This window comes from Acartia tonsa, chromosome 13 (assembly GCF_053477335.1).
Source record: "Acartia tonsa isolate MP-2025a chromosome 13, ASM5347733v1, whole genome shotgun sequence".
NCBI classification, from domain to species: Eukaryota; Metazoa; Arthropoda; class Copepoda; order Calanoida; family Acartiidae; genus Acartia; species Acartia tonsa.
In genome coordinates, this window is record NC_137272.1 from 41,813,389 (window position 1) to 41,834,165 (window position 20,777).

Below are 20,777 nucleotides of genomic sequence, written 5' to 3' on the forward strand. Positions count from 1 at the left end.
GTAAAACTGTAAGCTTTGTAATATTGTTAGTTTTCAATGGAGAAGCAAAAAAAAAATTTAGAGTAAAAAAAATGAACCATAACCCTACCTCCAACCCCCCCTTCCCCTTAAAAAAATCAAAGAAAAATCTAATAACGGGCTTAATTCGAATAATTCAGGTTAAACAGTTAATTGATTTAATGTTTTAAGAGCATGAATAAAACTATATCAAATTTTTTTTTTTTGTACCTAACTGTTTAATTTGTGAGGAATAGTTGGATTTTATGTATTTAATTTAACATGTTTTATTAATTCAAATTTTGTACAAACATTTGTTGTCAATCGGTCTCTGATGTGCTATTCTAGTGGCTATGCACCTAGCATCTAGGGACTCAGTATTCCAAGATGTTAGAAATAGCCTAAAACCCTACAAAGACTTAGATTTAGTAAAAATTAAAATAGTTGAAAACCACTCTGGGACTTACATTAAGCTTATCTAAAAGGGAGAATTCTGGGGCTGGAAATAAGTTTATGTTTTCCAAAGATTTAGAATATTAAACCCAAAAAATAGGTTTAAGTGAAAGCAACCTTTTATATCTTTCAATAAAATAGCTTTAAATTGTTGTAAAAATTCTTTGAAAAGCAGAACACAATCGGCCCAGCAGTTATTGAGATCTTAAACTTCAGAAAGAATTAGAACTGAAAATATCAATATGCCTCCCTCAAACCCACTTCGCACACCACTGCAAAACCTTTTACACTCCTCTGCTCTTGTCTATAACAAAGTATTTTGAATACCAACTCTAAAAAAAAATTGGCCCAAGTTATGTGATAACAAGGATGGCAACAACGGTAGGACAAACGAACATTAATACTTGTAGAGTGTCAGAACTGAATAATCAGAACATAAATTTATCAAAATCGGAATAAATTGTTAGTAAATTGTTGAAAACTGTTGGATACTGTTTAAGGACATACTTCCATGTTTTGAACTTGATTATAGAGATGCTTCGCTTATAACATTTACTTTGTTGTCCTTTGTTGTTTAAAAAGTTAAAAAATCAACATGTTTAAAATGGACTTACGGACATTCTGGTAACTTTTTATAGAGTTGCTACGCTTTCTAAATCGTTCCTAACTACAACAGGAATCACCAAGCAAAATGGGTAGGACAATTCTAACATGCCTAAATTAACAAAACGAGCTATTCATTCCAGACGGACGTACGGACGGACGGACCGTTATTATATTAAAGCTTCGCTTTAAAAAATTACTATACATGCAAAAAATCAAAAAAGCACAATGAATTGATTTCATGAATTCATTTATTTCTACAGATTAATTAAAACATATATTATTTGCATAAATACATAAATTAATATCAAATGGCTAGCTCATACCAACAATTACTCATGGAATTTGTAAACATTTTTTTCAATAATCAGAAGAAAAAAAATATTTTGATATATGAGTTAAAATGCCCTTTGATATTTAAAATATTATATGAATTTATAAATATTTGATGATATTCTAAGTGCTAATATTGAATAAAAATCTCTAATTATATATAACAAATGATTAAAAAAGCAGACATAGAATATCATTTTTTTGTAACTTAACATTGACTAGCAGATTATAAGAGATGATTTTATCCATCTAAGTTCGAGGTTCAGGGAGGGTCACGTGGTTGGCAGGTTCGAGGCTATTCTTTAGATGAGATTATCCTCCTGGTTGGCGAATGCCTGGGCAAGCTCTTCAATCCTGGCCTCTACGTCCAGGTCTCTGGCAGACCGCTGGTATCCGTCAAGAGAGTTGCCCTGCCCAGCTCCGAACCCGACACCTCCTGAACAAAGTATTTGGATAATATAAAGTAACAGGATGTCTATCTGTGTGTGCCTAATATCTCACTAACAGCTACATCTTCATGGTTCCCTTTTACAGCTAGTGAAGCTTCATAAAGGTCCAAGAATTGTTTATAACTATTCAAGGGGAGGGTACTTCCAACCTCAAAGAAGAAACCTCTCATGGAAATATATGAAAAAATGCATATATTTATGTTCCACAATAAATAAAACTATAGGAAATATGTGTGTCTGTCTGTACTAACATATCTCGCTGGCAATTGAACCAATTAAGTTCTTTTAATATATATAAGTCAATGTTTTTTTTTCACTATTTAAAAGTAAATAGGAAAAGTGAAAAAATTTTTTTTTTACATTTTTTTGAAAGAAATAGCAAATTAGGAATATGTGAAAAATTACCATCAAATCCGCCAGGGGCACCATAGCTAGCCTGAGCAGACCTTGCAGGGCCACCTCCTAGCCCGCTGGGACCCCCGGCTGATCCGACACCTAGAATACGCAGGTTAGGTTGGATTTGGAGGGAGGGGAAATTATTAGACATCTCGTAGTAAAGGTATTAAAGAAACTTCGTATAGAGCTGCTTTCAACCATAATTTTTATATGTTTTTTTTTAAAAAATATCTTTCTAAATTAAAAATAGAATTATTGTTTAATTGTTGATTTAGTTATAAAAAAAAATGTTTATTTGAGTTGGGCCTTTAATTCCATTTCCTGATAATCTATGTATTTTTCTTGGTTTTCCTTATACATTGATTACGAGATCTCTACAATAAGCACCCTCCCCTTTTTGAATAATAACTCCATATCTAGTTTAACCTTTTTTATCATCATTTTGATGTAAAATGAATAGATTAAACCTTTTTTTGCCTCTGACTTATCTTCCAATTACAAACTATTATGGAATGAAGTTTATTGTTTTTTGCAGCTTATTGTATATTTAAAAGGAACATTAGAGGCAAAACATTTTAATATTCAGGTTACATATCCATGTGAGTGGCTATTACCTCCAGTAGGAGCTCCGTAACTTTGTTGGGCTCCTCCAGTTCTCCTTCCACCGTTACCGCCGGGACGATTGTTGCGCCTGGGACCGGAGACAGCAGCGTTTCTGTTATTGCCACCGCCGACAGCAGGTCTTCCGCTGTTAGCACCAGCTGCAAATCCTGAAGAAAGATCGAAAAGTTTTATCCAAAAATCGCTAGAATGTTGTTATAAGAGCGTCCTCTTTGAATAGGAAGAATAAATAGTAACATTATGTAAGTCGTTGTTAATGTGGAATGATGTATAATCAAGTCACCCTTGTCAACAAAAATATTTTAATTTTTGACAACACAAATTTTTAGGCTTTAGCCCTTTACGGCACTGCCAGTCCTCACCTACCCTTGCCAAACGTAACCTATATTGAATATCAAAATGCGTTCTAATAAAATTTTTATTTGTGCTTCACTTTCTGTTAAGGGAAATTATCGACTTGATCGTTTACCACCTGGGCGTTTTCCTGTTACAAAATTTTTTATCAATTTGAAAATTTGAGTACCCCCCCCCCCCCCCCCCCCCCGACAGTCTGGATAGTCTGCGGGAGGAGGAAAAGATTTGGACACAGGAAAAAGGCAAGCTTCAATTTAATTCAATAACGTGTCCGTGCTGTGTGGGGAAGCCGAGCGAAGCGAGGCTTCTCCACAGCACGGACACGTTATTGAATTAAATTGAAGCTTGCCTTTTTCCTGTGTCCACAACTTGATGTCGGGGTACTCTAATTTTCTAAATTTCAAAAACTATTTTAGGTTAGGTTAGGTTAGGTTATAGGCTAGGGAGCCGAGCGCTGCGGCCACGGATGTTCGTTGTCTGGGGTACTTTAATTTTCTAAATTTCAAAAAACTATTTTAGGTTAGGTTAGGTTAGGTTATAGGCTAGGGAGCCGAGCGCTGCGGCCACGGATGTTCGTTGTCTGGGGTACTTTAATTTTCTAAATTTCAAAAAACTATTTTAGGTTAGGTTAGGTTAGGTTATAGGCTAGGGAGCCGAGCGCTGCGGCCACGGATGTTCGTTGTCTGGGGTACTTTAATTTTCTAAATTTCAAAAAACTATTTTAGGTTAGGTTAGGTTAGGTTATAGGCTAGGGAGCCAAGCGCTGCGGCCACAGATGTTCGTTGTCGGCTATTTCTTTTAAATATTGCTACGCAACCCACAAATAAAATTGTTCTTGCTAAAAAAACGCGGACGAGAGGGAGAACATAAAGGGGACTGGGAAAAGGGGGTTGTTGGTCAGATGGGAGAGGAAAGGGGTAAACAATACAGTAAAAAAACGCGGACACGTAGCGGACGAGAGGGAGAACATAAAGGGGGCGGGGATAAGGGGGTTGTTGGTCAGATGGGAGAGGAAAGGGGTAAACAATACAGTAAAAAAACGCGGACACGTAGCGGACGAGAGGGAGAACATAAAGGGGGCGGGGATAAGGGGGTTGTATATAAATAGACTGAAAGCTTGAAGCTGGCTAGTCGACTGCCTTGTAGCGAGGGACTGCGATCCTAGACTGGTTGGCATGGTTGACTATGGAGGCAAGGCAAGGCTCGTGTCTCGCCTTATATACCCTCCCTCCCTTCCTCCTGTCCAACCTAATAATAGTTTACTTAAATTATTATTTTGTTGTCGGGGGGGGGGGGGGGGGGTACTCAAATTTTCGAAATCGCTAAAAATAATACTAAGAGGAATCTACCGTTACCTGTATCAACATTGTTGGGTACACCGGCATTACCACCATTGTTACCGCCTCTGTTTGGTGCTCCGCGGCCAGGTGCTACTCCGCCAGTAGCGGCGCCGCCGCCATTTTGTGTATAAGCGTCACGCTCAGCTGCTACTTCTTCATTCCTGTTGATACAAAATTATTGAAGACATGAAAATTTGAATATTATAAAATCTGTCAAATTATTTTATAAATAACTATGTTGTCATAATGTCATAACTATGTTGTCAAATGGCAATTTCGGTATTTCGTCGGCCTTGAACATATTTATATAATACTTTATAGTCGAAATGATTAATTTCAATATCTTTTTTTTATGGCTTTAATAGACATGATAAATAATCTGAAACATATTTTTTACCTATATTTGGCTTAATTGACTAAACAATCTAGTCTAGGTATAATACCAACATAAAATGAAAAACTTGCATTATTTAGAAAAAACTTGACTTACCTAGAGTAGAGAGTCTCGGCAATGGAACAATCCACATTAAACCACCAGTCACAGACAAAGTATTGTTGCTGAAACAATGTCCCGTTGGGGCACAGGAAACTGAATTTTGTCAGTCCACCATTACCGTCTCCGGCGCAGATGTGGAAAGCCTGATTTTTGTTGTTGTTAATCTTTTGTTAAGAGATAAGACAAGGGACTAATAAAATACTTCCTCTTCTGTAGATTGAAACTATTGATAAAAAAGTTTGGACACTGGAGGTCCTTACCAACATGTCAAGATTTTAAAAAGTATCCAAGGTTTTCTTAGTTTAGGGAGTGTTTAAATCCTTTACTGAAGATGATTAAAGTCTCTTCACAGATTATAACGTCATACGATAGAATAACTAATGAGAGGCCAGCATACATTTTACCATTGGTCAATTACAGTATATACTAGAATCTCATTGGCAATTCTATCGTATGACGTCATAATCTGTGGAAGGACTTTGATCATATTTCCCTGTACTACACCCATATATCCTAATCAAAGGTTAAAGTTAGGGGGGGGGGGGAGCTTTATATCATATTTCAAAGGGGTGTTTAAATCCCATTACAACACTCCCATAGGCTGATGAATATAGAAAACGTGGATATTTTGAGTGATTTTTATCATATCCTGATAAATGTTTCTTCTAGCTGGCTAATATATTGACAGACCCCCAACCCCCTCGCCCGCCTTATTACCCATTATTCTCCCCCTGGCCATGAAGGAACATATAGACCAATCTGAGGACTATATTAGCAATCTAAATTGACTAGAATAATTCGCCTGTGAAAATATCCACCTATTTCAAATATATCCATTGCTGATGCATAATCCTTTTAATAAAGTAATAGGATGTTTGTTTGTTTGACTGTACCGATGGATTTCGCTAACCGCTGAACCAATTGGGTTCTCATTTACAGGATAGCTTCTCATAGGTCCCGGGAAGGTTTATAACTATTTTGGAGGAGGGTACCACCACCCTCCAAAGAGAAATCACAAAAAATCAAAATTAAAAAAAATATATTCTAGAGACCTAAACGAAACATGACACGAACAATTTTTAATATTCAAGAGACTTGAACGCAACTTAGACACAAAATAATAAAACATTTAAAGTGCCACTAGAGACCTCTAGGGGCGTAGCCGCTAGTGAAATAAAAGTTAACAGTCCTGGCATTCAGCTTCGACATCAGCATAGTAACCACCCTCTACTTGTCCATCACACAGGAAAGATGTGGGAGGGACTTCAGCGTAGATGGGGTAGTCGATGCCAGGAATACCTAAGAAATTATTTAAAATGGTAGTTGAACGTTTTGATGTATGATGCAATATATCTCTGAAATAGCTTGATTGGTAAACTTTATTTTTCCTACAAAGGGTAAAAAGTTAATATTTTCTTTTATATAACATGAAAATGTATTTTTATTTCTATGTATTGAATACTTCTTTTTTTACAGGAAGATTAAGAATGAAGTATGAAAAATATGTTAGTTTGCTTAAAAAGTATAGGGTTGAGATGGAACTGTTTTTTTTTACTGAAAGATGAAAGATTTTTTGCTTTAAAGATAAAATTATTGATACTTTACCGGGGATAGCTTCTTCAAGAGAGCCAATACCACCACCAGCCCCAGCACCGCCGCCCTGCCCTCCCTGACCGCCGAAAGCTCCATCATCAAATCCCCCACCACCGTTTCCACCGCCAAAGCCGCCGCTGCCAAAATTGTTACCAGCCCCGCCGCCACTGCCAAAACTACCACCGGCGCCGCCACCGCTGCCAAAACCGCCACCAGCACCGGCTGATGGTCTGCCAGCACCGCCGCCAGGTCTGTATTGACTTTGGCTGATCACACTACTCGCTAGTAGCGCAGCAATGCCTAAAAAGTTAATAAAAATTTTTTGGACAAATATTGGATCTTTTTAACTTAATATATTTTCATATACACGTTCCCAATGTCAGTAAACAAAATTAACCCTTCTGTTGTTGAAAGTTTTGAATCAAGCAATCAAAATTCGATTGAAGTACCCAAAGTTTTTAATCCATCGAACAAGATATTATATTTATAAAACTTTGGATACTAGTGTAATTTACCGTCCAATGTCCCCTCCTTCCCTAAATATTTTATACTAGAATTTAGAAAGATCAAAGATACTTTAAATCATTTAAAATTTCAGAAGTAGTTTAAACAATTTACTAATTCTATTATATAAAGTAGTAAAGTTTTTTGTCTGTCCCACAGGATCTCGCTAACCGCTACGCCGATATTTTTCTCCTTTACAGTGAAGCTTCTTATAGGTTATGGGAAGGTTTTTAACTATTTTTTGGAGGGTTCTTCACCCCCCTGCCCCTCAAAAAATGTTTTTTTTTTGTTAACTCTTTTTAAACTCAAATTTAAAATGGGATAAGGTCAACTTTTCCCCCTCCTACCAGTGCCCCTAGAGGCTTCTAGGGGCGTAGCCGCTTGTTTTTCAAAAAGCAAGATAAAGTTAATTTTTTAAACGATCTTTTATTGACTGCCGGACGTATGGACATATTCTGATTATAAAATAGTTGTATTTATAAATTACAAAAAAAAAAACTAAAATCGTACCAATAACAGCCTGTGTATGAAACATGGTTGGTTGTCTGATGGGTGTTGTAGGAGAGAGAAACAGAAGAAAAAAAGGAATAATATATTTTACTGGAAGAAGATGGCTGACCACTCAGGTCAAAGGATGGACAACAACTGACTTCTCACCATCAATGCACCCGCATTTTATACCCTTTCATCCCCCCACTTCATCACAGACTCATCTTCAATATTCAAAACTCAAAATTCATATTTCTCATACCTATAAGTGTGCCCCTAAAACTACTTGGTTTTTTAATAGCGATGCTAATATATATTATGGCTATCTAAGTCCATATGTCGGTTAGAAACAATAAAGGGTGACTATTTAATTTGATAAAAAGTTTATAACACAAAAAATAAAACTTTTAACTTTAATTCTAAATAAATTACAATTATGGTATAACTTCTATCGGATCATGGAAAGAAAACGAAGTTGCCGGTTTCATCGTATTTTCACAGTAGCTTTTGAAGAGTTATTTTAAGAGTTATTTTAAGAGTTATTTTAAGAGTTATTTTAAGAGTTATATTAAGTCACACGAAATGTCTATATGTCACGATTAAGTTCATATTCCCATATCAGCGCAAAATTTCTCTATCTGACTAATCGCTAGCCGGTCAATTCGTTGACCGGTCACGTACTAACATTGCTGTAAAGGTTGACATATGGAGGGTACGGAGAAGGAGAGGCAGGCAAAGCTGAAGTGAAGGCGAGCTCGCAGATGGTAAAGCGGTGGAACCACAGGCGGATAACTTTCTGATCCGCATTCATTTTGCGGTTACCGGCCGGCGAAAGTGGTACCGACATCAACCACAGTCCAGCCCGAAGTAGGCTCAGCCACACCTGGGCCGCCAAGAGAAATCACTTAGTTTATCAAAATCCGCAATTATGTTTACCAGTAATAATAAAAACATATAATTATTATCGATATAATATGAAATATTAACATGTAATTGCAATGTAATAATTAATTGTCTATGTGATTTACTCATAACAGGATTGAAGAGTTATTGAATAAAAGTTCTATTATTATTATTATATTATTATTATTATTTTAGGTTAGGTTAGGTTAAGTAAATGTAAATGATTGCCCCGCAGTGTTAGAAAATATGCCCCGCAGGGGCTAGAAATAGGAGAAAGGCTACTGTGAAAAAACGACGAAACCGGCAACTTCGTTTTCTTTACATGATCCCTTCTATCTTTATATAAGAGAAACATGATGTCTGTCTGTGTGTGTGTGTGCCGAAGGATTATATTAACCGCAGAGCTGATATGGTTCTCCTTTACAATATAGCTGTTCAAAGGTCCAGGAAAGGCTCATTCATTACTAATTTTGGGGTAGTCGATAAACCCCCCCCCCCCCCAATTTAAATTTTAGATGATTTGTTATATTACCCTCCCCCTAATTAATTATCTCCAAAAATCTGTATTTTTAGTATTAATTATACCTATACATTTTTACATTAAAATATTTGTAATTTTGATAAAACATTGTTCCATCTTACCCCTTTACAGAACTAAGCTATGTGCTTTCCCTATATCGTATAGTGTGTATTTTGCCCTAATTCTCGCGTAATATTCAGAGGGGTTACAATTGTTCTATGGGGATTGATTTCATACCATATATTTGCTGTTTTTACATAACTGCTAAATTTAGATTTTTGTAATTTTTAAAAGCAAAACTTTTCTATAATTAGGGTCGGTCCGTACGTCCGTAACGGTTAGCACTTCTCGTTAATTTAGGCATGCCATAATTGCCCTATCGATTTCAAACTTTTCATTATGATTCCTATAACAGTTAAGTACGAATTAGAAAGCGCAGCAACTCTATAATCGTTACCAGACTACTATTTTTTACAACTAATTTTTGTATGGTAAAATCATCCTATTCATCTGATTCTATTTAATTAGTTTTTCAATAAATTTACTGAAATTTTGTATAGACTTATTTATTAATATTCAGTTTATTCAGTTCTGACAACTCTACAAGTGTTAACGTTCGTTTGTCGTTGAATTTCAGCTTCGGTTTTATTGATGTTTTCATCCTTGTCTTTTGTTGAGTTAAGGGAATACATTTTTCTGGGGACAATTTTATATGAGTTTGAAGAAAAATCCCTCAAAAAATAGATTTTTAAAACCACTATCGGAACATTTACAAAGCTTTTTAATAGTATAAAAACTAGATTTAAAAAGTTAATGATTTGTTGACATTTTGGCTCAAACGTACGCATATTTGCGTATAAGTGTATCAAGACGCAAAATTATTGATGTGCATTCAATTTCGCGAATTTTTCATAACACTAGCAATGTTTTACAGATCTAAAAAAAGCACAGTAGCAAAAATAAAAAGTTTAATTATAAATGTAAAACCCAGATATCTACCTGTCCCAAACGGTAGAGACCCTTTTTGTCTGCTAGGAAATTTCTTTTCTAAGGACTCTGTATTTATATTTCCGACGCTTTTAGCTGACCCAATATAAATTTAAACAGGAACCCTGCCTTTGCCCTCTCAATTCTTTTACTTTAATTTTGCAACATTAGAATAAAACACTAGAGGGAGAAAGGGTTAAATAACTGTATCTCCCCATCGCAACCGCCTCGTGCAACCTTTTTATTGGGTCATTGAAAATCAACCAATGGTGTCGCTTATATTAACAAAGCCAAGTAGCAGAAACTAATTTAGAAGCAGACGAAAGAGATCTTTGAAAAAGGAAGGGAGTTAGTTGCCTGTATATACATCTATACTATAGTTTTGCAACAACTGCATTAATTATTTTGCTGTTCTGATATCTTGAACACCAAATTTTTACCCTATCTTCACTCAAAGCCGATTCTAGAAACAAATAATACACCTCCAGTTAGCTTGAAACATACAATATATGTACAGTATAAATCTGAAGTTATTTTGCATTATGAGTAACCTTAGGATACAAACTCTCTCTCTCTCTCTCTCTCTCTCTCTCTCTCTCTCTCTCTCTCTCTCTCTCTCATTCTCTCTCTCTCTCTCATTCTCTCTCTCATTCTCTCTCTCTTCTCTCTCTCTCTCTCTCTCTCTCTCTCTCTCTCTCTCTCTCTCTCTCTCTCTCTCTCTCTCTCTCTCTCTCTCTCTCTCTCTCTTTCTTTCTCTCTTTTAACCCCTTTCACTCTAGATTTACTAAGGCACTTTAACTTTTCAGCATATTTATTTAAGCATATTAACAAGGATGACAACATCTACAATTAGCAAAGCTTTGACATATAGGGGTAACAATAGTCAAGCAGTTATCATAATAGAAAGACGGGCAAATATATTAAGTAGTATAGTATACATTATCAAATAAATCTTGCATATGTACCAAAGAAAAGATATTGGTTAAGGACGTACTTACATTTTTATGACTTGATTATAGAGATGCTTCGCTAATAACAATGTAATTTGTTGTCCTAGGAATCAGTACTACTACAGAAATCACCATGAAAAGTTTGAAATCGATATGACAATTCTATATGCCTAAATAAATGAAAAAGCTATCCGGTCTGGACGGACGGACCGACCCCAATTATAGAAAAGCTTCGCTTTTAAAAACCGCTCCATTATTTAATACCCCTGGATTTATGCTAAATGAACAATTCTGAATGTATAAATAAGGGTGTTGTTTAAGGAACCCGTCTTCAGAAATTTGACCAAAAAAGGGGATTTCTTGGAAAAACGCTTTTTACGCGCTGATATATATATATATATATATATATTATATATATATATAGAGAGAGAGAGAGAGTTAATAGAGTAAAAGGGAGAGAAGAGAAAAGGGGAAAAAAATGAAAGGGGAAGCACCTATCTTTAATTGTTGATTATTTACATTATTTTCATCATTTTAATTTCTTATGAAGGGCTCGTTTTTGTTTTTAGTTGCGGAAAAGTAATCAAGGTAGCATCTAAGGACTCTATATTCGAAGCATAAAATTAGCCTAAAACCATCTCCGGACCTATAAGAAGCTTAACTTTAAAAGAGAACCTTATTGGTTCAGCAGTTAGCGAGATCCTTCGCTACAGACAAAGAACTTACTACTTTATATAATGGGATTACACAATTTATGCATTGGCATTGGTTGGCTGTGGGTTTGTCTGTCTATAAATGGGTCTTGGCATTTTAGGAAGTTACTCTGAGGAATTCTAATTTCATTTGAAACGTGTACAATTGTTAACAACCATATCTTATATCAATAAAATTCCTCCTTCGGTAGATTAAATTTTATTGAGAATATTTCATTACCTAGCTTCTAGAGGCTCGTTACTAGAATGGATAGGGATGAGTAAAAAAAAGGTCTCAACCCGTTATAGGACTTTTTAAAAGTCTTAAAATACCCTTAGGACCAATGTGAAGCTTCCATTAAATAGAAAACTCAATCGGTTCAGAGGTAATTGAAAGCTTAGGCTTCAGACAATAACCTTACTATTTTATGTAATATGATATGTCCAGTTTCATTTTGGAATAGTTATTTATCGCATCGTATTATAGACATCCTTCCGCGGAGAGTAAAATAAAATATTAAAGGATTAATTCCAGTTTTGTTCTCCCAAGGGTATTATTTTATGTTTTTATTATGATCCATATAAAATTGTCTATAATACGAAACCATAGATGATTTTTCAGTATAGTTAAAAACCGTTTTGAATCCACCGGATATAAATCGGCTTCAAAGCCATTCTAGAAAAAAGATTCGGCTCTAATGTAAAATTATCCTTTATATCAGCCCTATATATACGCTGCTTTTGGACGTTGTCATCCTTGTATATATTTATTGCATTTTTTATGCGATGTACCATACGATTTACTTTTGTAAATTCAATATCAATTTATGTTTCATAGATGTTGTACGTAAAGCTGGACAATAAATAGATGTATCCTAAGGAGGAAAAAAGGAAGGGGGTGTCCACCCCGATGGCAAAATTATAAATATGGATACACCCCCTTATGAGGGGTCTACTCTACACCCCCTGATTTATCCCCTAATGCAGCCAGGGGTGGTGTCAAGTAAAAGAGTCACACCACCCTCGATTTTGGTTTAAGAGCGGTGACGTTTTTTTTGGATGCGCTTCGCCCACAACTTTGGCTAAATCCTCTACAAGACAATGTGTATACTTCAGACAATTAAAGGGTGTGCAAAACAAATGCGGACATCTTTAAAATTTAGATTGCGCGGCTTGTGTTAATAGTAGAAAAACGTTATGCATACCATTAGAACCGCTATGAAATCTATTTTTTGGTAATATAAAAACAATTCCTGTGCTACGTATAGTTTAGGAGCTATGTGGTAAAATGTCCCAACTGGCTTAAAACTTGACTTGCGAGTAAATTATTAAAGATTAAATTAAAGGGTATGCAAAAAAAATACGTACATTTTTAAAATTCTAATTACTCAGCTTGTGTTAATAGTAGAAAAATGTTATGCATACCATTAGAACCGCTATAAAGTCTATTTTTTGGAAATATAAAAACGATTCCTGTGCTACGTATAATTTATGAGCTATTTGGTAGAATGTCCCAACTGACTTAAAACTTGACTTGTGAGTAAATCATTAAAGATTAAATTTTTCCAATTTTCTCATATTTTTATCAATACAGCTCCTAAACTAAAAATAGCACAAAAATCGTACTTATATTTCCAAAAAATAGAGCTTATGACGGTTCTAACGATATACATAGCATTTTTCTACAAGCCGAGCAGTTTGAATTTTAAAAATGTCCGCATTTTTGCAACACTTTATTTATCTTTAATGATTTACTCTTAAGTCAAGTTTTAAGTCAGTTGGGACATTCTACCACATAGCTCATAAATTATACGTAGCACAGGAATGGTTCTTATATTTCCATAAAATAGACTTCATAGCGATTCTAATGGTATGCATAACATTGTTCTACTATTAACACAAGCCGCGCAATTTAAATTTTAAAAAGGTACATATTTTTTATATACTTTAATCTTTAATGATTTACTTGCAAGTCAAGTTTTAAGGCAGTTGTGACATTTTACCACATCGCTCCTAAACTATACGTATCACAGGAATCGTTTTTATATTTTCAAAAAATAGACTTCATAGCGGTTCTAATGGTATGCATAACGTTTTTCTACTATTAACACAAACCGCGCAATCTAAGTTTTAAAAATGTCCGCATTTTTTTTTTGCACACCCTTTACCTACCTACCTTTTACTGTTAATCATTTTTCAATACGCCCTAACTGTGTCCAGTAGTGGTCAGGCACGAAAAAGCATTTTTCTCAGTATGGCTTCATAACTGATGAACACGAAAAGGATTAGAACCGGTTCTGAGCCTTACTGAAAAAGCATGTATTGCATCGTATATTAGACATTTTCCACGTATAATAAAATCAAATAATAATCAACACCAGTTTTGTTGGTCTAGGCCCTCAGCCACTCAGGGCCAACAAAACTGAAATTAATCTTATATTTTCATTTTACTATCTGCGGAAACCTGTCTATAATACGATGCGACAAATAACTTTTTGTGTACTTGATTAAAGGCATGTCATTGGTCCATGTCTGGCTATTTTTTACCAATCTTGATAAATAAAAAAAAGAGCTTTAATGTCTCTTTTAAACATTGAGTGTTAATTTTCTAACTTTTAGTAACGTTTACATTACTGTTTTATCTCATAGCACAATTCAAAATAGAAAATTTTTAATTAAAAATATTAGCTTTAATGATATTAGCACAAAGTGTCTATTGATATCCCACTTTACTTTTCTATGTCAAGCCCCTGCGGGGAACCCTAATCCTAAAGGGTCTAAACCCATGCCCAATATAACCCAACCTAACTTGTCTTAAAGTAATAAATCAATGAAAAACTACCTCACTTCCCCCAAAGACGTCCAAGCCTTTTGATTGGGAGGGGGGGGGGGGGTAATCATTATGTCATTTGTGATATTTAGTGCTTATATTCCTGATATAATGAATGATTGCTGGATTCATCCTGACGTCAATTATGCTCTACATACTGCAAACATTCCTTGTGTACTTCTGGCTGGCAGGCAGTTGTGTTTTGTTGTCTTGTGAAGAAGGTTCTACCTACACAGGATCGTAGCAGCCCAAGCCATAGAGCTTGGCTTCGAACATTACTCCTCTTAATTGCTACCTACCTATTTACTTAAAATAAATATATAATCCTATTTAATCATTTGTAATATTAATAAACTTATTTACTCAATTAAAGTGTGTTTCAATATTGTGAAACTATTCTATAATAGTGTCCGTCCGTTAAAGTCTGTAAATATTACATTTTTTTTTGGGGGGGGAAGGGGGGGAAATTAAAAATCTACGGCACCCCCAAATTTATTTGTGGTAGGGGGTGGGGGGTAATCACCCCTTCCCTCCCCACTTGCACTTCTCTTATTTTCCGATTTTTTCTTGTATAATTCTGGATTTTTTCAGGGTTTTTTCAAACATAAGGTTTTATTTTCATGAAATTGTGACTTGAGCTATTGATGTCGGCATGTATCTAAGGTTGTCAAAGGGTAATATATTCAAATGATCTACAATTTTAACATCGTGAACTAACAGAATAATATATTTACACACTATACCATCAAAACACTTGCACCCTGTTGGACGTTTGGGCTGCCATTATGTCAATATTCATATGTCATATGGTCGTGTACTTGTCATTGGTATATCTTTATTTCGAAAATATACCATGTTAAAACTGTTAGCATTCTACCGATATGCAATTTTAGGGTATACAACATATGTCATACAATGAAGTTGGCCAATGAGAGGCCAGTATACACTTTATTTCACCGCAATGGTAAATTTTTTACTGGCCTCTCATTGGTTTTTTTTATCGTTTGGCGTGCCACTATACTCTGTCTCTTCCATATTAACTACAAAATTTTTGTATGCCATATATGTGTTGACGATATAAATAATGTAAATGATCTTCATTAAAAATTAGCGCATATCGATAGTATGTCAACCATGACCACAATTATTTAATGAAATAAAGTCAATACATAATTTTATGAAAATCAGGACATTGGGATATTTATTAAACCAGTCCTCAAAGTTTTATAAAAGCGCTCTTTTATGCTTAACAGCTTTGGGGAAATTATTAAATTTTGATTGGATGGTTCATTAAGTTTAGTGTCTAAACGTTTCAACCATTAATTGTAATATAAGAAAGGGTAATTTTGTGTATCAGCATTGGTAATGTGCATCAATTTAACGGCTATTGTCTTATCCTTTTTGATCCCTGGATGAAAAGTCGACTGTTTATGGACATAATATAGACATAATCATGTCGACTCTTTGTCAGTTGTGGCCACTATCTTTAATCAATATTGTCGACAACTTAAATCTTGAAAGTTTATTCTTCATCCTATCTGTTTAATTTTGCAAAATAGAACCAAGGAACTATGAAGGAGCTTCGATGTTTTCATTGGTTTTTAATGATTTTCTTTCTTTTAATTGGTAAAATACGCATTTTTTAAACAGAGTTATTTTGAAAAAAAATATTCTAAAATAGACCTAAAGAATTCTAGAACAGTTTCTTTTTTTCATGGTTTAGTTTCTTTTAATTGGTAAATTACGCATTATTAAAACAGCGTACTTTCCACACAAATACTCCAAAATAAACCTTAAAGAATTCTAGAACAGCTTCGTTTTTTTTTCTTTCATGGTTTTGTTTCTTTTAATTGGTAAAATACGCATTTTTAAACAGTGTAACTTTCACAAATCCTCCAAAATAGACCTAAAATTCTAGAGCTGCTTTGATGTTTTTTTTATGGTTTAGTACCTTTTAATACTGGTAAATTATGAATTATTAAAGCAGTGTAATTTTTAAGTAAATACTCCCAAAAAGACCTAAAATATTGTAGAGCAGCTTCCAAGTTATTTATGGGTTAGTTTCTTTTATTTGGTAAATTACGCATTTTTTAAACAGTGTAATTTTCATAAATCCCCCAAAATAGACCTAAAATTCTAGAGCTGCTTTGATGTTTTTTTTATGGTTTAGTACCTACTTATACTGGTGAATTACGCATTTTTTAAACAGTGAAATTTTCAGATAAATATTCTAAAATGACCTAAAGAATTATAGAGCAGCTTCGATATTTTTTTTATGGTTTCTTTTATTTGGTAAATTACGCATTTTTTAAACCGGTAGTTTTTATTACAGCTGATTATCTAGTATTTGCCTGGCACCCCAAGCAACCAATTGAGCAGTGCAAATTTTAAACAACAAACAGTAAGAATTAGAATGGGTTATTTATAGTGGAGAAAAACCATTTCCCCTTCAACTAAATGGTTTAAGATAAATACTCTTTAAAATAGTGCTGATACAGTGATAAATATAAATTTCATCATATGCTTTGAAACGTAGGAAGGAAAGCTTTTAAAAATTTGGTTTTACACCTTTTTATTTTTTTCTATTCTTTTTAAAGCGAAGTTTTTCTATAATTAGGGTCGGCCAGTCACGGACAGGTAGGGAATGGTTAGCTCTTTTCGTTAATTTATACATGTTAGAATTGTCTTATCGTTTTCAAACTGTGCTTGGTGATTACTACAACGGTTAAGTTATGATTTAGAAAACAACAAAGTACTGCAAAGCATCTCTATAATCAATTCCTATAAGTATGTATGTCCTTTAAACAGTTTCCTGTATTTAACAGTTATGCAACAAATTCACGAACAATTTATACACTTAAATTTTGCTTATTCAGTTCTGACACTCTACAAGAGTTAATGTTCGTCTGTCATAAAGTTTCAGAGCTTCGCTTTCATGGATGTTGTCATCCTTGTTCATATCATTTTCTCCTTAATTAATTGATACTTTGTATGATTAATCCTTTTACTACAGTAACAGGATGTCTTTTTGTCTGTGTGTTTGTAACGAAGGATTTCGCTAACCGCTAAACCGATCGGGTTCTCCTTAACAGGGTAGATTCTCATAGGTCCCGGGAAGGTTTATAACTATTTTGGGGGAGGGTACCACCACCCTCCTAAAAGAAATCGCAAAAAAATCAAAAAAAAATTAACAAAGACAGTTCAACGAAACATAAACGTCAAACGCAACATAGACATATTTAAATATAAAAAAAAACATTTAAAGTGCCACTAGAGGCCTCTAGGGGCGTGGCCGCTAGTTTGTTTATAAAGCTTTACCAAAACCAGAAGAAAGCTTCTCTTTTTAAAATTTATGTGGTAGAAACTTCTGACTATGGTAGATTGGGAGGATCTGCATTTCTCTGAATGGTTTTATCCAGTAATAATTATAATTTTGTAAGTTTTTTTTGTAGATCAGCTACTCTATAACTAGGTTAAATCCTTTTGATCTAACGCTGTTTGCCAATTATGAGAATGTTTTTAGTAGCGAAGCTACTTTATAATTCACTTTGTTTGTCCGTCCGTCAATCAGTCAGTCAGTGAGTCCTTAACGCTATAGGTGAAACGTGATTTTCTCGGCTTCTATTAAAGATAGACATCTGAAATTTTAGTGAAGATTCCTATGACATATGCTCATAGATTCAATTCTATACATTATTTTGTCCAAATGTCTGTTAATTGGGGTGCTAGATCGATTCCTAGATTTTTATGTTTTTGTAATTTTCTCGACTCCTTTTCAAGACAGAAGACAGAAATTTTTAGGGATTAATTGATTTTACATTCAATATATTTTTAACAAGTTTTATCAAGATTAGTTTTTTAATTGGGATGCTTGATCGATTCCTAGATTTTTAGGTTTTCATGATTTTCTCTATTCCAATTCAGGATTGACAACTAAAATTATCAGAAATTAAATATGGTTATATTCTACATATTTTTAATGATTTAATGATTATTGTATGACACTGCTCTATAATTGTCAATTTTTTCCAGATATCCATTCATACTTTTGAGCTTCGCTACTTATGGATGTTGTCATCCTTGTTTTTTTATGAAGGACATTTATAAAAAAGTTTCTAGTCAGTTTTTGATAAACTATTACTAAAAGCGTTTTTCTTTTTAAAGTTTAAATTTTCATTAGTTTCAGGTAGACCTTTTGTAAGGTAGATCTCATGTAGGGTAGACATTTTGTACTATATACCACTATGAAAATTTTAAAATAATCGGCAAGGTTCATGTTCATTCACGGTAGTGTTTATTACAAGGCAAAAGAGGTTTATACAATGTGTTTTTAGTAGCGAAGCTACTCTATAATTTGAAATGTCCGTCTGTCCGTATGTCCGTCTGTCTTAGTTTGGGGGAAACGTGATTTTCTCGGCTCCTATAAATGATAAAAGGCTGAAATTTTTTCACAACATTTTTTATTAGAAAGGAGCACAATTAACTATAAAACATCAATGGCGATAGGACCACTTTTTAGCAGGTTTTAGGCTATTTTTGTATTTTTCACATTTTTCTCCATAACTTTGGTGTTTATGGTCCGAGTTTTAAAATTTTTGTAGTTAAAAATATTAAAATTAAATTTCTCGTATTCATTCGAATCCGGTGGATAGGAACCGGTTCTCATCCATACGAAAAACCTATGTCTAGCATCGTATTATATCCAGTTTTCTACGAATATAGAAATGTACAATCATAAGATTAAAACCAGTTTTTTTAGCCGGTGCCTCCGGCACCTCGGGGCTAAAAAAACTAATTTTAATCTTATAATTGTACATTCTATATCCGCGGAAAGCCGTTTATAATACGATATGAGAAATAACTATTCCCGTTGTTTTAAGCATCTAGTATGTAATTTGCTTTGACCGTCAGTCTGTTAGTCAAAGTACTAAAATATAAATATTAAACAATTGAAAACAAATGTTGAAGAGGTTTCGTTTTTTTTCCTAATATACATGCTTTTGACAACTAATCTTTAAATTCTTATACATATTTTTTGTGCTTCGCTACTTATGGATGTTGTCATCCTTGTTTTTATGAGAACTTTTTAAATGCAATCAATAAAACACCAAAAAAATATTTCAGTTTTAATTTAAAAAGTACAGTAAAATCTAAAAATCAAAACTTAGGTGTCAACATCTAAAAATGGTTTTAGCGCATTTTCCTTATGCTTAAATCTTCTACCCTTTGCAAGAAAAAAATTGGATTTTCTGTAGTCGACTTTGGAGGGCCAGTACTCCCTCCCTGGTTGAGATATGAACTTCAAACTAGATATATTCTAGTACATGTCCCTAATAGTATCTGTATACATTTTTAGCTCTATACCTCAATTTTGAAGTGTTTAGCAGCTATTCGTGCAAAAAGTTGAATATTTGAGCGTAAGAAAAATGCGCTAAAACCATTTTTTGACACCTAAGTTTTGAATTTTAGATTTTACTGTACTTTTTAAATAAAAACTGAAATATTTTTTTTATTGTTCTATTAATTGCATTAAAAAACAAAGAAAATAAGCCATTAATCATTAAATTCTGATAACTATAAATGGGGTAAAATTGCTTTCAAAAAAGTTCTCATAAAAAAAACACACTGTATTTAATTTTTTAGTGTTGTAATTGGACTTCTTCTATTTTTCCCTTGTCAATGGTTGAGTAGCTGTAAACAGGAATGTGATTATTATTTAAAATGTTCTCATCTGCCTAAAATAATGGCACTTTAATTTTTGTAAATATAAGGGGATTGTGGATTTTTAAATTGAAACCTTTCTTAGTTGTTTATAAGGGGGGTTGTAAATCCTAATTCAGGGGGGTGTAAGAGGTTGGGCACTAACCTTAATTTTGCCAGGGAGTTATATAGACCTCCTATGCACGCTTATAAAACTACCCCTTTTTAAAATTCACATTGCTTAACACAGTGCTTTCCTGGAAAGAGTGAGGATTCTCAAGCATCAGAAGCTAGGAAATTTGATTGATTGCATTAATCATATTGTTTTATACAGGGTTTAAAATTTCTTTGTGTTTGGAACCAAGCTGTAATGGAGTCAATCCATAGTTCTCTCTTCTATAGCAACTATGGTTAGCTTAAGCTCCAAGTTTCAGCAGTAAGCACTTAATATTTTTATATGTTATGAAAGGAACATTATTTTATTACTACTTTTTATGTTCTTTAAAGACGAATATACCATTCTTCATAAAAAAAGTTTAGCAATGACTAGCAGTCTGTTTGTCAAGA

At 34.0% G+C, this 20,777-nt stretch overlaps 2 protein-coding genes and 1 long non-coding RNA gene across 4 annotated transcripts in view; 2 read left to right on the forward strand and 1 right to left on the reverse strand.

The window, feature by feature from the left end:
- The window catches only part of LOC145304577 (sestrin homolog), a 394,235-nt gene that overhangs the window by 56,973 nt on the left and 316,485 nt on the right, over window positions 1-20,777 (forward strand). The gene's annotated exons all lie outside the window — the stretch shown is intronic.
- Window positions 1,285-7,795, reverse strand: LOC145335312 (uncharacterized). The gene is made up of 9 exons (XM_080181046.1): window positions 7,650-7,795; window positions 6,648-6,935; window positions 6,228-6,341; window positions 5,740-5,801; window positions 5,037-5,206; window positions 4,562-4,707; window positions 2,846-3,001; window positions 2,241-2,330; window positions 1,285-1,822 (listed from the first exon to the last, which is right to left on the reverse strand). The coding sequence occupies exons 1-9, from the start codon at window positions 7,672-7,674 to the stop codon at window positions 1,689-1,691; spliced, it is 1,185 nt and encodes a 394-aa protein (XP_080037172.1). The 5' UTR covers window positions 7,675-7,795; the 3' UTR covers window positions 1,285-1,688.
- Window positions 16,870-20,211, forward strand: LOC145303939 (uncharacterized). The gene is made up of 3 exons (XR_013873874.1): window positions 16,870-17,042; window positions 17,872-17,945; window positions 20,154-20,211. It is a non-coding gene; the product is annotated as an uncharacterized LOC145303939 (long non-coding RNA).

Excerpts from the sequence above, each read along its gene's own strand:
- LOC145335312 (XM_080181046.1), bottom strand. The coding sequence starts at position 7,674 with ATGTTTCATACACAGGCTGTTATTG. Across the intron at positions 5,207-5,739 it reads GTAATAAGGCGGGCGAGGGG|ATTAACAACAACAAAAATCA; the intron begins GTTGGGGGTCTG and ends TCTTAACAAAAG. Across the intron at positions 4,708-5,036 it reads GCCGAGACTCTCTACTCTAG|GAATGAAGAAGTAGCAGCTG; the intron begins GTAAGTCAAGTT and ends TTGTATCAACAG.